The sequence below is a fragment of the Colobus angolensis genome, unplaced genomic scaffold, assembly GCF_000951035.1.
Source record: "Colobus angolensis palliatus isolate OR3802 unplaced genomic scaffold, Cang.pa_1.0 Scaffold113, whole genome shotgun sequence".
Classification (NCBI taxonomy): Eukaryota; Metazoa; Chordata; class Mammalia; order Primates; family Cercopithecidae; genus Colobus; species Colobus angolensis.
Window position 1 is genome coordinate 2,040,244 of NW_012112364.1, and position 16,744 is coordinate 2,056,987.

A 16,744-nucleotide genomic window follows, 5' to 3' on the forward strand; every position below is an offset into this window, starting at 1 on the left:
TCACTATGTTGCCCAGGCTGGTCTCTAACTTCTGGCCTCAAGCAATCCTCTCACCTCAGCCTCCCAAAGTGCTGGGATTACAGGCATGAGCTGCTGAGCCTGGCTGACTTTTACTAACTTTCAAGGAACAAATAATTCCTATATTATACAAACTATTCCAGAGACTAAAAGTGTCTTCTGAGGCTAATATAACCATGATAACAAAACAGGATAAAAGTAATATATAAAAAGAAGATTACCGACCAAACTTATTTGTGAAAAAAGACAAAACAAAGTATTAGCAAGGGGAGTCTACTACCAGTAAATGAAAAAAAAAAAAAAAATCCTGACAGTAGTGTTGGTCCCACTGCAAGGAGGGTTCAACATTAAAAACAAAAGAAAACCATATGAATGTAATTTACCACATTAATGGATTAAAGGAAATAACCACATGATCATCCCAGAGGATGCAGAAAAAGCATTATCTATTATGGATTTAGAAACAAACAACTTAACCAGGCATAGAAGGGAACATCTTTAACCTTATATTTAACTAAAACTCCAGAGCAAATATCATATTTAATAGTGAAACTTAAGAATTCTCCTCCAAGACAGAAATAAGTCACTTCTATTATATTTGCCAATGTATTAGTGAGTAAGTCCTAACCATTACTATATGACAAGAAGAAAATGGATTTCATGGATTCCAATTTATACTTTTCTTTTTAAATCTTAGAATTTCTGAAAGCAAGATAAGTCTTATAACCTCTGTGGTGTGACAGTGGATTGGCAGCATGTTTTCCTTCTTAGTGGTACATAAAATAATGGTGCAGCTTTCACTGCAGAAAAAAGACTTCATACTGTATGATATGTTTAAGAAAGATTTTGAATGTATCAGTCTCCCAGGTGGGAAGCTATTGAGGAATTTTAAATAGAGGAATAACATGATGGGATTTAGTTTTTAGAGAGATTATTTTGTTTGCAGTTATTAGATCAAACAAACACAAGACAACAAGAGAGGAAGATCACTGGGGAGTTTCTGCAGTAATCCAAGTGGCCTGAATTAGAGTAGTGGTGAAACAGTGGGAAGTGAGGCCATGAGGCAATTACTGGAGTCTGAGAAATTTGACTGTGTAAAACGTGGGGTCTAGTTAGGGGTAGGGTAAATAGATATTAATGAAATGGACAAGGTGAATCTCTACAACTAGCAATCCCGATGCCCATTTGGGCAATCCAAATCCATTTTCTGGCAGCAGAATATTCTGAAATCTCCTTGTTAGATGGCAAATGATTTACTGGATTGATCCAGGGACACTGCACTAGAAGTCCAGAATTGCTGCCAAATCTGCCCTTCCTTTCATGGATTCCTGTCCTTGAAAATAAGCACTACAGTTGACTCTTCTTTGAGAAAAGATACCAGGCAGATGATAAGCACCAACTGCCAATTGTGCTTTATTCAAATTTGAGTTACAATAAGGTCTCACGATAGCTGGATCTGAGATGTTTTGAAGGGAAGAGCGGACAAAAAAAGTCCACTTATTCATTCACTAAGTTATTTATGGGCATCCAATCACCGTGTGACATTCTAGATAGTGATGATAAAGGAGTAAACAAAATGGATAAAGCTCTTAATCCTCATGTACTTACTTAATATTCACAGAGCGACTTGAAAAGTGAAATGTACTTAATGAACATTTACTATGTGCCAGTCTTCGTATCAATCTCTACCCAAAGGAAAAAACAAATAGATCTGGCCCCATTTTATTACTGAGAAAAGTGACAGAGAGGTTAATGCTTCCCATGGTAACATAATTAAGTGGTAGAACCAAGATTCAAACAAACCTCAGGTCCACTATAATAGGGGCTTAATTCTTCCTCTTTGGCCCATGATGATTAAAAAAAAACATCATTCAAGGATACATAACCCAAGATTTTCTATCGTTCCCTACCATGCGCAACCCTTTCCTACTTTTCTTCTGAATTTCTCATTTTGTTGTTCTTTATTTCACTCTACCTTTTATTTTTGGATTTCCCTTAGCCCCTCTTCAGCATCAAGGTTCAGACATTTGTTTTTGTTTTTTGTTTGTTTTTCAGACCACATTTGATTTTACCATCTAGTGTTAACCAGAAGGGGGAAAAAAACCAGAAGACCAATCAAGGAAGAGAGGGCCTAAAGGATGAGTATTAGGAATTCCAAATTTCTGACTCTATATTCTAAGGATTACAGCTGTGTACCAGTAAGTTTACTCTAGTAAGACAGAAAGTTAGCCATGATGGAAGTGTTCAACCAGTGTCACGAGGGTTGTCTGCCCCGGATATTACCAAGAATTACTACAGCAGCTAAGAGACTGGAATTGTCTGTTGCTGCTAAGATGCCTTCCAATTTTAAGGCCTATTAGTCTGTGAAATTAGGGAAAACAAAAAATGAGCTTTATTTCAAATGGTTCAAGATGTTTACATAAACAGATGTTTAAACTAATGAGCTTTTTAAAAATTAGCAGTCTATCTTCCCACCTTCTATATTTTTGTTAAATGGGCATCTTAAACTACCCTGACCTGAATTACAATTGTGATTTGAAAAGACTGGAAATTAGAATAGAAATTGATTTTAGAAATTCACCCATCTATTTGAGAACAGAGAGGAATCTTCAGAATACATACCTACGTAGAGTATTATACTTTTAGTAAGATAAAAATCTGGAGGCAAGTTATATATAAATTAACTAATAAAAAATAGACATAGGTCATATAACAAAGTGATCACTATTAAAAGGGAAGGTAAAATCCAGTTGTACTGGGGGAGTAGGAGACTTTAATAAACGAACATTTCTTTCAACAGTTAATTCAATAACGGTCACTGATTTTACATCTATTTGTATTGAGGAAACTTCTCATTTTATTAAATCTTAAAAAAAATTCCTGTATGTTGACTTGAACAACATTTATAAAAATGCACACAAGATCTTGAACTTCTGGGTTGAGCTGATTTTGAAATATGGTTCGCTGCTTGTGCTTGTTTCTGCAGGAAGACTTACTTTTGTTCTCTTATTTGACCATTTCTCATTTGCTTGTATCCAGTAAAGAGATATGGTCATCAAACTGAGAAAGATTTAATGAAAGCTTTATGCGGACAAGGGCACCAATGACTTAAAATAGGTTTAGATATAACAGCTTTAGCTAAGAGAAAATCTTATCTAATATATTCCATCTTTAAAGATTCAGGTACTTTTGCAAATCTTCAGAAGTCTGGAAAATAACTCTAAAACCTGACTCTATTACTAGAAAGTTAGACTGCAATATTAATTTTTATGGGGTTTTTCACAGTATAATTCAGAGTATTCTGAAACTCTCTTTGGAAAAACCATCTCCTGGTATTCTGATATGAATATATTTGTTTTGCTAATGTGAAAGTCTAAAGGTCAAAAGAGAAAAACTGAGGGGTCACCATTAGTATCATATTAAAACAAGTAAGAGCTTATGTAAGATGCAGGCGGAGATATGAAAAATTCTTGTCTCCATATCAGTCCTGGTTTTGGGAAACACGCTGCTGTGGATGACAATATATTTTGCTTATAAAAATGGGAGAAGTTATGTCAAATATATAATGATGTATCACATCAATTGTGTTATGAATGGAGAAAAACTCAGATAACCCTCTACTTCAAGTCAATTTCCAGGGTCACAGAAAAACATCTTAAAGAAACCCTATTTAAAACAAAATCTTGATAATTTAGAATAACCATTCTCGATTGGTGAGATGTTTGACTAAGTAATATGCAACCAAATGACATAATATTTTTATCAACTTGTAACCTACCCATATAAACATATATGCTATTTGCAATTCTGACATTTAATAAAATGAAGTGGGCCACTTTTTTATTTATAAATAATAAAACAGTACATTGTGCATGCTCAGTATCAAAATTAAGCAAATGTGGCATATACCCAAAAGCCACATGGGTTGTTTATAATCAGTTTACAGAAGGAAAATTGCCCAGTTGGTCATTTAAGTAAGAATACTTTAGAATAAGCACAATAGTCATAATGTTAACTAAAATTTATACAAATCTCATTTAAATTTGCCTTAATCAGTTTTTACCAAACCCATGTTTTATCTGCAAGCTTACATTTTATGGTTGCAATCTTAGGTATTTTATTAGCTACCCAATTAAGTAAGTTACAATTAGAATAAATCCTTGGAGTTCCCAACAAATGAAGCAAATCTCAAGTCATGAGCAATAATTAAACCTAACAACTAAAAAGCATTTTTCCTTCAAAAAGCTCTGTTTTAAACAGACTTAATAGGTTCCCAACTCTCATTTCAGGGAAGCTACTACAGCACAGATAAGGAAAAATAGTGAGAACAGAAGTCTAGAATGCAGACTCCTCTCCTTCCCACTGTTCCATGACCGTTGCTCTGCCTCTTTCAGTCTATGGGTACTTTTAGGGTCCTTTCTGCTTGGTTTTTCTTTTCTAAAGAATTTACTGATGCCTCTTTTTAAAAAGAAAGAAAGTGTATATATATATATATACGGCTGTTTTTAAAAAATAACAATCACCCTTTACCAACATAAAATATACTAAACCAAATAAATATTACACGTGAGCTTTAATAACACATTAAATAAACATTTTCTTCAGTTTTATGATCAAGATTAAAACACTTTTCCGCTCTGATTGTAACAATAAGGTATGTTAACTACAAACTATTCCAACAATTTGAAAGGTATACAAGGATGAAAGTGAAACTTTCCTGAAATTCTACCACCATTATACAATCCCTCCTAACCACTATTCAAAATGATTTCATTATCAATGTCAAAAAGTTTGCATAAACCATTAAGGTTCTATAATTTGGGGCTGAGTATTTTCTAGTGCAATGGCTTCCAAACCTTTTTCAACACAACCCACAGGAAAATTTAATATTATGTGACACATTTAATATTACATGATAATAATGACAAATATGTATATTTTGTCAAAAGTTTCATGAAACAGTAATTACCCTTAACATATATGATACACTCTTATATTTATTCTGATTCATTAAAAACAACAACAAAAAAAACTGATTGTGTCGTGTGATTTCCTGATTTGTTTATGGCTTATAATCTGCAATTTAAAAATCACTGACCTAGAGAAAAAACCCTAAATTCCATAGTCCAGCTTTGCTACAGTTCTCTGAATAACCATAATGAAGTCATTTAGCCTATTTACTTCTCAGTTTTTCCACTTACTAGTAGTAGAGTTGAGCAGACAATAATACACCTCAAACAAAAATAAAAATGTCATATAACATGAACAAATATTAGTATCAGTAAGTAAAACACAAGAGGTGTTTTTTCACTTTGCCACTCAAATAAAAAGAATCAGACCCAAAATTCCTTAATAATTCATCATGCTATCATCAATACACAGTAAGAGGCCTTGATAAAGTGTGCCCTATGAAACTGAGTTTGAGTCAATGGCTCATTCCAAGATTTTAATCCCATTTAACAGTTGCTAGGAAACCAACATATCCTTCATCAAGGACACATGAAGTCCCACTAAGAGATTCCAAACTACCCAGTATAATTAGAATAAACTGCAGGCCAGCAGCCCTATCAGATTTAAAAAGTAATAATAAATCAGGCTGAGCAAGGTTGTTGGTGCCTGTAATCCCAGCACTTTGGGAGGCCAAGGCAGAAGAACTGCTTGAGTCCAAGAGCCCAAGAGTTTGAGACCAGCCTGGGCAACACAGTAAGACCTCGTCTCTACCAAAAACAAAACAAAACAAAACACAACTTATTTTTTTCAAAATAAGCTTGAAGTGAGTAGCACATCTCTACTGAAACACTCCCAAAGGAAATATCTAGAGATTTTCTAGAAAGTTTTACTATGACATTAAAAATCACTATTTTGAGTTAGTTAAGAGCAGGAGTGGCCAACCAGCAGATGGCTGCAACAGTTGAAATACTCCAAATTTCTATACAATCTTGTAATTGAGCTTGAAAACAATAATAATTAAACAACTACAATGAAGAGTTACAGTATATCTCACTTAACATTATATGCCATTTAGTAAAACAGGACTGTGATACACACTGTGTGCCTGCTAGTTCCAAGTTAACTACCGCTATGATAAATAGTTATCACATTAAGGTAACTATTAAAATGAAATTTTGGGTATCAGATACTTTAAAACATGGAAAATATTAATAACCATATGAGCATGTGATATAGACTGTGATGGTTGATTTAAGGTGTCAACTTGACTAAAGAATAACCAGATAGCTGGTAAAGCATTATTTCTGGGTATTTCTGTGAAGGTGTTTCCGGAAGAGACTGGCATTTGAAAGAGTAGACTGAAGTGGAAAGATCCACCTTCAAGCAAAGTACATAGATGGACACCATCTTATTAGGTGAGGGCCCAGATGGAACAAAAAGTCAGAGGAAAGGCAACTTCTGTTTCCTCTGGAGCTGGGATACCTTTCTTCTCCTGCTCTTGGAAATCAGAACTCTCCATTCTCTGGCCTTTGGACTCTGGGACTTGCACCAGCAGCTCCCCCAGCTTCTCAAGCCTTTGGCCTCTGACTAAGAGTTATGCCATCAGCTCCCTTGTTCTCGGGCCTCTGGATTTAGACTGAACCATGCTACCAGCTTCCCTGTTTCTTCAGCTGGCAGGTGGCGTGTCATGGGACTTCTCAGCCTCCATAATTGCATAAGCCAATTCCTCTAGTAAATGCCCTGTCATCTATCTACCTCCCTATCTCCCTATCATCCACCCATCCATCTACCTATCTATCCTATTGATTCTGTTTCTCTGGAGAACTCTAATACATGTACTTTACAAAAATTAATGGCTACTAGGCCAGTCATATAACTACTACTCTACTTTCTATTAATTTTCTTAGAAAATACATCAAAACCAAGTCTTTAATACTTAGATGTTGATTTAAGTATAAATCATTCCTGTGGTCTGATACAGCTTTAGGAATACTTTCAACAAAAAGCATTAAATACAGCCAACACTAAGTGCATTAGAAAATTTATTTACAAAATGGCTGTGTGTGGTGGCTCACGTCTGTAATCCTGGCACTTTGGGAGGCCGAGGCAGGAGGATCTCTTGAGCCCAGGAGTTCAAGACCAGCCTGGGCAACACAGTGAGACTCTGTCTCAAAAAAAAAAAAAAAAGAAAAGAAAAGAAAATTATTTAAAAAATGAAAGCCGCCTCAAAATGAGCAACTATGAGCTAGAAATTAGAGATGGTCTCCAACTTACAACGGCGTGACTTACAATTTTTTGTCTTTTAAGATGATGTGAGAGCAATATGCATTCAGTTAAAAACTGTACTTCCAGTCCTCATACAACCATTGTTTTTCATTTTCAGTATAGTATTTAATAAATCACATGAGATGCTCAATACTTTATTACAAAACAGGCTTTGTGTCCGATTTTACCCGACTGTAGGCTGACTGAAGTGTTCTGAGCATGTTTAACATGCTAAACTAATCTCTGATGTTTGGTAGGTAAGGTGTATGAAATGCATTTTAGACTTACAATATTTTCAACTTATGAGGGGGTTTATCGAGATGTAACCCCATTGTTAAGTCAAGGAGCATCCATTATGACAAGTAACAGACTGGTCAGTTAAATGCAGTGTAAAACTGAAATATAAGAGTTCCAAGATCAGAACAGTTGGCATGTTTAGAAGAAGGTAGGCATTGCCTTCTTATTTGCAATTAAAGAATTTACTCAGAAGGAACCTTAAGATATTTTTGAAGAAAGTGAGGGATGTATAGGAACTATGATACTAATGTTCCAACCTTAAGATTAAAGAAAAAAATTGGGAAAAATAAGTGACATAAAGAGAACATCAGAACAAATAGAAAAAGGGTCAGCAAATAGGTTTCATTGAGTGAAACAAAAATATTGCATATAAAAATAGAGCAATAAAAGAGATCAATAGGTCAATATCATTAGTTGAATGGTCTTTGAACTGACTAGTAAGAGCTGAGTTCTTTTGGGTAGCAAGAGGGAAGCAGCTGAAAGGATTTAAAATGCAGTATGGATGGGGGTAAGCTTTTGTATACCACTTCACTGCAGTAAATCATAGTAGAGATAAAAGGGTACTAAAAAGAAATGCAAAAGGATATGCATGTGTCTGTAGATATGCATAAGCATTAGATAAAATCAGAAATAACCTTGGAAGCCACTTTGTTTCTGTTACAAGTAAGCTAGTTCTTTCATTCAACAAACATAAGCAATACCGTCTACACAAATCGCGTATTTTATTAGGCAACGGGAGGGATACAAACACAGTAAGACATGGTCTTTGCCCTCAGGAGTTTATAATCACATAGATTACCATATTACCAAAACTGGTAAGTGCCCCATAGGTGGTTCACAGTAGCTGTAATAGGATTTTAGATGTAAACATTCTCATTTTCAGCTAGGGTTACTAGAGAGAGCTGTAATTTCGAGCTATTAAGATGAAGGGAGGAGGGAATTCAGGCAGGCAGGGCAACCTCTAGGGTGGCTAGAAAATGAGCTTAAGGAGTGAGATAGGGAAAGAAAACAAGATTGGAGCTGGACTACATATCGGTCTTCACTTAGATTCACAAATACCAGCATATTTGACAGTGTGTTTCAATTTTCTTTTTGTAGAGACGGGGTCTCACTATGTTGCCCAGGCTGGTCTCTAACTTCTGGCTGCAAGCAATCCTACCTTGGCCTCCTAAAGCGCTGGGATTACAGGCATGAGCCATCATGCTCTGCCTCAAATTTTTAATTTATCACAGAATTCTTCCCAGTAAAAGACATATTAACTGACTCTGAAATTTATTTCACAAACTGAATGAGAAAAGCATTTTTATCTTTTTTAAGTTTTATAAAAAATAGTTTGAAGTTCTACTGAAATCAGTTCTACTGCAAGAGGCCAGGCTGGGCTTAGTGGTTTATGCCTGTAATCCAGCAATCTGGCAGGTCGAGGCAGGTGGATCTCTTGAGGTCAGGAGTTGGAGACCAGCCTGGCCAACATGGCAAAACCCTGTCTCCACTAAAAATACAAAAATTGGCCGGGTGTGGTGGTACACACCTGTAATCCCAGCTACTTGGGAGACTGAGGCAGGAGAATCACTTGAACCCGGGAGGCAGAGGTTCAAGTGAGCTGTGATCATACCATTGCACTACAGCCTGGGCAACAGAGTGAAGACTCCATCTCAAAAAAAAAGAAAAAAAAAAAAATGAGGCCACATAGCTGCAGTTAGTGAACCTGTCTAGATGCTCTCAAAATGGTCACAACACAGGCTTCAGTAGTGAAAACCCGCTCATACCTTTGTCCATGTATTTTAACTCTATCTAGAAAGGAAGACTACTTTTTCAGAAACAGTTCAGATACAATTGCCAAATCAAACCTGTGCATCTACAAAACAGTATCAATACAACTTTGATGCATCATGTCTTGTTATTGGACTGGACTAAGAAAAATCACCAAACTGAATCCAATCAGGCTAAGACTTCAAACTTTTCTTTATTATGAATCACTTAAACGTATTTTCTCCCAGTGTCTTTTACTGTGGTAAAATCCACGTAATATTTATCAACCATTTTAAGTGTACAGTTCAGTATTAAATGCACATTCATAATGTTGTGCAATCACTATACATCTCCAAACTCTTTTCATCCTGCAAAACTGAAACTCTCTATCCATTAAATAATAACGCCCCCTAACTGCCCCTCCACTCAGCCCTAGCAACCACCATTCTACTTTCTGTCTCTATGAATCTTACTGCTCAGGTACCTCATGAAAGTGGAATCATATGGTACTTACCCTTTTGTGACTAGCTTATTTCACTTAGTATAATGTCTTCAAGGTTCATCCTTGTACATATGTCAGAATTTCCTTCCCCAAAAGAAACTGTGTAATTTTTATTTTACAGACAAGAGTCTTACTCTGTTGCCCAGACTGGAGTGCAGTGGCACAATCACAGCTCACTGCAGCCTCAAACTCCTGGGCTCAACTGACCCTCCCATCTCAGCCTCCCAAGTAGCTGGGACCACAGGTGCATGCTACCACACTCAGCTAATTTTTACATTTGTGGATATGGGGTTTCGCTATATTGCCCAGGCTGAGAGCTTCCTTCCTTTATAAGATTGAATAATATTCCTTTGTATGTACATACCCATTTTGTTCACCCATTCATCCACTGATGGACACTCGGGTTGCTTCTACCTTTCAGCAAGCTACTGCGAAGAATGCTACTATAAACGTGCATTTACAAATACCTCTTTGAGACTCTGCTTTGAATTATTTTGGGTGTATACCCAGAAGTGGAATTGCTGGATCATATGGTAATCTTATTTTTAATTGTTTTAGAAACTACCACTATGTTTTCCACAGCAGCTGTATTGTTTTACATTCCTGACAATGGTGTTAAAAAGTTCAATGTATCTTTACTATCTTTACTTATTTTCACAGTATTTCCCACTTAGTCAGCTTTATAATATGAGGTAAAATTCTTAGACTGCCTAAACCCAATATTCCTATTTTGGTAACAGCAGGGAGAGAGGAGGAAAGGACAGGGCAAAATAACTTACCTCACATTATTCTAACTTGTGCTTCTTGTTTATTCACTTATATAGGATAAATTTTTTTTTTTTTTTTGAGACGGAGTCCGGCTCTGTCATGCAGGCTGGAGTACAGTGGCACGATCCCGGCTCACTGCAAGCTCGGCCTCCCGGGTTCATGCCATTCTCCTGCCTCAGCCTCCCAAGTAGCTGGGATTACAGGCGCCAGCCACCATGCCCAGCTAATTTTTTTGTATTTTTTTTAGTAGAGATAGGGTTTCACCATGTTAGCCAGGATGGTGGTCTCAATCTCCTGACCTCATGATCCACCTGCCTCAGCCTCCCAAAGTGCTGGGATTACAGGTGTAAGCCACTGCACCCAGACGAGGATGAATAATTTTATGTGTGAACTTGGCTGGACCATAGTGCCCAGATGTTTGGTCAAATATTATTCTGAATGTTTCCGTGAAGGTGCTGTTGGATGAGGTTAACATTTAAATCAGTGGCCTTTGAGTAAAACACGTAAGGACTACCCATCTTAACATGGATATGCCTCATCGAAACAGTTGAAAGCCTTCATAGAACAAGACTGACCTCCCCTAAGCAAGAAGGAATTCTGCCAGCAGATTGTCTTTGGACTAGAGCTAAAACTTTTTCCTGGGTCTCCAGCCTGTAGCCTGCTCTGCAGATTTCGGATTTACCAAGCCTCCACAACTGCATGTGCCAATTCCTTAAATAAATCATTCTCCATCTATGTATAAACACCTTGTTGGTTCTGTATCTCTGGAGATGCAGTATCCTGAGCAGTATAGATGGTAATACCAGAACCAGGACTACAGCAGACTGGTAGTCAAACTATTTTCCCTTCCCAAGCAGGGAAGGAGAATAAACAAAGAAAGGGGAAGAGAGTCATCAAGGGAAGGAACAAAGCTAACACAACAGACATTAACTTTGTTCTCATTTATCTCTAGTGGACCTGTGTCCACTAGACACAGGTCCACTAGATTTGACCTGTGTCCACAGGACAAATTAAGTGTATAAGCAACAACTTACATATACATATTTTAATGATCTAAAACTAAAAAGTTTGGTTTGGATCGATGAATTACTTCACAAAATAAATACTGCCTATGTTTCTCTTCTGGTCCCTATTTCTTAAAACACCCATACATTTACACTGATTACGACTCTCAGCCCAAAAAGACTTCCAGAATTAAGAAATCTCTATTTCCCCACCAAGGATGACAGATTTCAGTTACTGACTTGCTACTATGTGATGATTAATAGCAACCAGATAAATCGTTATTTATTAAACAGGATTGTTAATTTTAAAAGCTCAACTATACATATCAAAGAACTTCATAACTCTACCATCTCAAACCAGTATTTCTATTAATTAATAAAGCCAATTTTATTAAACGAAAACATCAATAACATTCCAGAGTATTATTACGATGGTGTTTTTAGGGTGTCTGTGCCAATTATCCACCTTAATTGAAGTTTCTTGTGGCATGTCAGCACCTCAACCAACTGGTCCAATTCATAGCATTAGAAGTCTATGAAGAGAGTTAAGGTCAGCATTGTCACATTTGATCTAAATCTGACTAAACAGGAGTAAAGAATATAATGAACTATTAATTTTTGTTTTGATAGGGTAAATATTTCATATGCAACTAACAACAAATATTTGAGAAGAAAACGTTAAAAAAAGTTATGTTATATAGCTTCTGAACAATGTTCTTTTTTTTTTCCTTTTTGAGATGGAGTCTCGCTCTGTCACCCAGGCTAGAGTGCAGTGGCACAATCTCGGCTCACTGCAACCTCTGCCTCGTGGGTTCAAGTGATTCTCTTGCCTCAGCCTCCCAAGTAGCTAGGATTACAGGCGTGTGCCACCATGCCCGGCTAATTTTTGTATTTTTAGTAGAGACGGGGTTTCACCATCTTGGCCAGGCTGATCTCGAACTCCTGACCTCATGATCCACCCGCCTCAGCCTCCCAAAGTGCTGGGATTACAGGCGTGAGCCACCGCACTCGGCTGACCAATGTTCTTGAGAGTTAATATCATATTACTACATATATTAGAATCAAATGTAGCTATTGTTCAAACACTATAAACATCAAAACTTTAAAGCCTTTTCAGTTGGCAGGAAGGTGCTCACATTTTAAAATGTACATATGTGGTAAATGAGTTTTTCCTTCAGAATTTGAAAGGTGGGCATGTGAACCAGTAGGATCTAGATTAGAGGCAAAGGCTGTCATGTTCATGAAACAATGGTTCAGTGGACTTGTGTGTGTCTGGGATACACAGAAGGGTCAGACGTTTGTAAAGAACACTAAGAAGCCATGCACAGAAAATACGGAAAATCTCACTCCAATACGGAAATCAAAGAAGACAGCAGTAGACACCGCAGAACTTTTTGGATTAATAAACTTTAGATAATGGCAAGAGGGATGGAGGAGCAAGAGTGATTTGCCTCACTATAGAGAAATATTTTATTACTGAAATTGTTTAGAATTGTCAGCATATGGTGACAATAAAATGCAACTAACTTTTAGTATGCTTTATTATTATTTTTAAATCATCTACAGACAATGCATCCCTTGTTGCCTATATTAGGGGGCACCGATCCTTCCACTCTCCGCCACTCAGTACACTACTAACAGAGCCTTCTGAAATGATCGGTTCTACACTAACCCTGTGTCAAAGAGAATCTACTGAAGGTGCATTAGTAGGAAGAGCTTTACCATAAGAGAGATAAAAGAAACTTGGTATCATAATTTTCACTACTATACTTAATACTACTCTAAGTGGCTTAAGTATATTTATATTATTACATGAAATTTAAATATTGGTTTTAAAAATCAGTCTGTATTTACCTAATATGCATAAGTACTTCAAGTGAAAAAAATAATTTACAAGAAAAAGAAAGTGTAGAGCTATCTTAGCATAACTGACTCGATGAGGAAAAACATGCCCTTTAGCCACAGTTTTTTCTTTTAGACATCATAAAAAGGACGGGTAGCTCAAAAGTAGAAATGTTTTTCCCTAATTTGACTCCACCCCAATGGCCAAAATTTATTTTCAGCTTCATAAAATGCCAAAAGATTTGCCTGATTTCTGTTATGTAAATCTATTTTTTGTTTTGTTTTGCTTTTTGGAGATGGAGTTTCGCTCTGTCGTCCAGGCTGGAGTGCAGTGGTGCCATCCTGGCTCACTGCAACCTCCGCCTCCCACGTTCAAGTAATTCTCTGCCTCAGCCTCCAGAGTAGCTGGGATTACAGGTGCCTACCACCACGCCGGCTAATTTTTTGTATTTTTAGTAGAGACAGGGTTTCACCATCTTGGCCAGTCTGATCTTGAACTCCTGACCTTGTGATCCACCCTGCCTCAGCCTCCCAAAGTGCTGGGATTATAGGTACGAGCCACCATGCCCGGCCTGTAAATCTATTTTTATAAGTAAAATATTCTAACTCTATTAAAAATAAAAGTTTGCATAAAGAAACAAGTTCAACCAAATTTCTGCTGTGTTATTGGTCCTACTCTAAATGCTTTGTAGGTATGAGAACTGGAGATAAAGTAACTAACTAACATTAAATGTGCTACAAGGCAATTTCCTAAAGCTAGAAGAAAGAAGTAGAAACTGTGCCACTGGAACAGCACATCTGAAGGCCAGAGACTGAGCTCACTAAATTTGTGAAGAACATCTTTGTGAGAGAACAGATGGGCTCCGCCTCATGGCCTACAGGATATTTCCTTTGTATACAGGTGATTAGAGACAAAATCATCACTTTCAGCATTATGTTTATATTTGTTTGAAATGAAGGTGCCGTTATAAATCTTATTATAGTTACCATCTTTACAAAGAAAAGAACTATAAAAGCAATGTAATTATGTAGTAAGAAAGGGCAATTTGAAGTTTAGGTAACTGAAATCCATGAAAATTTAATGACTAATAATACGCTAGATCAGCGGTCCCCCATCTTTTGGGCACCAGGGATCAGTTTCATGGAAGACAGTTTTTCCACACAGTGGGATGGGAAGGGATGCTTTCAGTATGAAACGTACCACCTCAGATCATAAGGCATTAGGTTCTCATAAGGAGGGTGCAGTCTAGAACCCCCGCATGTGCAGTTCACAATAGGGTTCTGGCTCCTAGGAAAATCTAATGCTGCCACTGATCTGACAGGAGGCTGAGCTCAGGTGGTAATGCTCACCCACCGCTCACCTCCCGCTGTGTGGACTGGTTCCTAATGGGCCATGGACTGGTCTGTGGCCTGGGGGCTGGGCACCCCTGTGCAAGATGGGTGAAGAAAAGCATAAATGACTTTGACACATTAAATTAAAAAGTCAGTTTCTTATGTTTTTAAATTCTTAAAAGTTCAATGCACCTGAATACAGCAAGGCTTCTAATAATATACTTCAATTACGATGAATAAAGGCTGTTGGCCAACAGACTGCTACTAACATAGAGGCGCTTAAAATATAAGCATATTGAATTAACATTTTCCTTTTCTAAAGTGTAAATAAGTATGCAGTAGGCTTCAAAAATTTTATTTTCAAGTTATTATAAATATATAAATTTATACAGTTTGCCTTGCATCTAATAATCAATGTAAAGCAAGTTAATGCTTTATTTATGAACTTAAAAGGAAACAGAAGCTTAGGAAAACAAACGTGTCTTATTTCACTTCAAAATAAATACCATCTAGTGTATGTCAAAGAAGCAGGATGCATTACATAAAAACACTACTAGGCCATTTTTTGAGAATGTAGCATTCTCACTACCTCTATAAGGTTTGCAGGCCTACATATAGCACTGGTATCTACAGACAACCAGAAAGTATCCAACTGTAATGCATCTTTCTAGTTTAAACCAATTACAGATCAACTTACCAAATCTCTGTGCAACACCCAGTTAGCATGCAGGTAGTGAATACCATCTAGGATCTGATACAACAGTGACTTCACCATTCCCCGAGGTAACTGAACTGGCTTCTTGTTTGCTTTAGAAGCTCTGTGAAACTTGATTATATGCTGAAAGAAAGAAAAAATATCACCAGAAGCTTAAAAAAAAGGAAAAGATAATTTGATATGTAATATTTTCCTAACAGAAAAAGAAACACTCAGGGATTCCCACACATATTGAAAATACAATTTCATACTCTGCTGAATAACATAAACAACTTTAAAATTCCCTAATAACTGAGGCTAAAATTCCATTTCCTAAGCATATGACAGCATTTCAGGAAGTAAATTATCACAATAAGGAATTAGGAAATACTGTGCTTTTATTTTTACAGCATAATTAAAAATCAATTACTTTCAGAGTATATTTGATTCCTGTTTATCTGGTAGATACAATAAAAAAAAAAGTTCAAGAGATACTTCTGGCTGGCTGACATAGCATAGAATGAGAACCTATTTATAACATAGGTTATAAAGAAAGCAAGTGGGGAGATACTTCAATAAAATACACACAAGCACAAAGAAATGACATACCAGTTCACAATGGAAAAATGGAAAAATATGAGGGAAAAAAAAACTGCCTTGTACCATCCATCAAAGCTTTCTATGTATAATGCTGTTGGACATCCAGTAAAACAAAGCACAACTTTATACATAGAAAAATTACTTTATAAATAAATGTGCCTTACAAGTTTTTTTTGAAAAGTTTCAAATGCTCTTGATAGGATTCATTTTCTTAATTAGATCACTTTTAAACTGCAGGAAAATCCATAACTTGGCTGCAGTCAACTATGCCTTGCACACCACTGTACATATCCCTGAATCCAATATTGCACAGAGCAGACCCTTGGCCAATATATGTAAGTAAATATTAAGCATGTTCTTGAAATCAGTAAACACAATAAAAATAAGAGATATTTAACATTATAAGTTAACATTTTCACTTGCTATTTTCTTATGATACACAGAATATGATACAAGTAAGGAATAACTAATGATTAATGAGTAAAGGAGCTTTACTCTCCAAGGTAAAATACATAGCGAATATCCACGAGAAGGTAAAGTGTAGCAGTTTGCACCTATGTAGTGTGACTAATCTAAATGAACAGCATTAATCTACTTTAATTTTCCTCTCAGTCTTTTTTTCAAGGTATTTAATAGCAGGCAAACAAAACAGAGCTACAACAATTTAATATCTAGACTGTTTTGTCACCTGTCCTAAAATATGATGTGACAATCAAGTCTGTT

At 36.5% G+C, this 16,744-nt stretch overlaps 1 protein-coding gene across 4 annotated transcripts in view; it reads right to left on the reverse strand.

Annotated features, from left to right (window-relative positions):
• The window catches only part of CDK8 (cyclin-dependent kinase 8), a 152,070-nt gene that overhangs the window by 39,758 nt on the left and 95,568 nt on the right, over positions 1 to 16,744 (reverse strand). For all 4 annotated transcript variants that reach the window (XM_011958551.1, XM_011958543.1, XM_011958522.1 and 1 more), the window contains one exon: positions 15,425 to 15,565. In XM_011958551.1, coding sequence (XP_011813941.1) covers positions 15,425 to 15,565 — 141 coding nt within the window. The remainder of the gene's footprint in view (positions 1 to 15,424; positions 15,566 to 16,744) is intronic.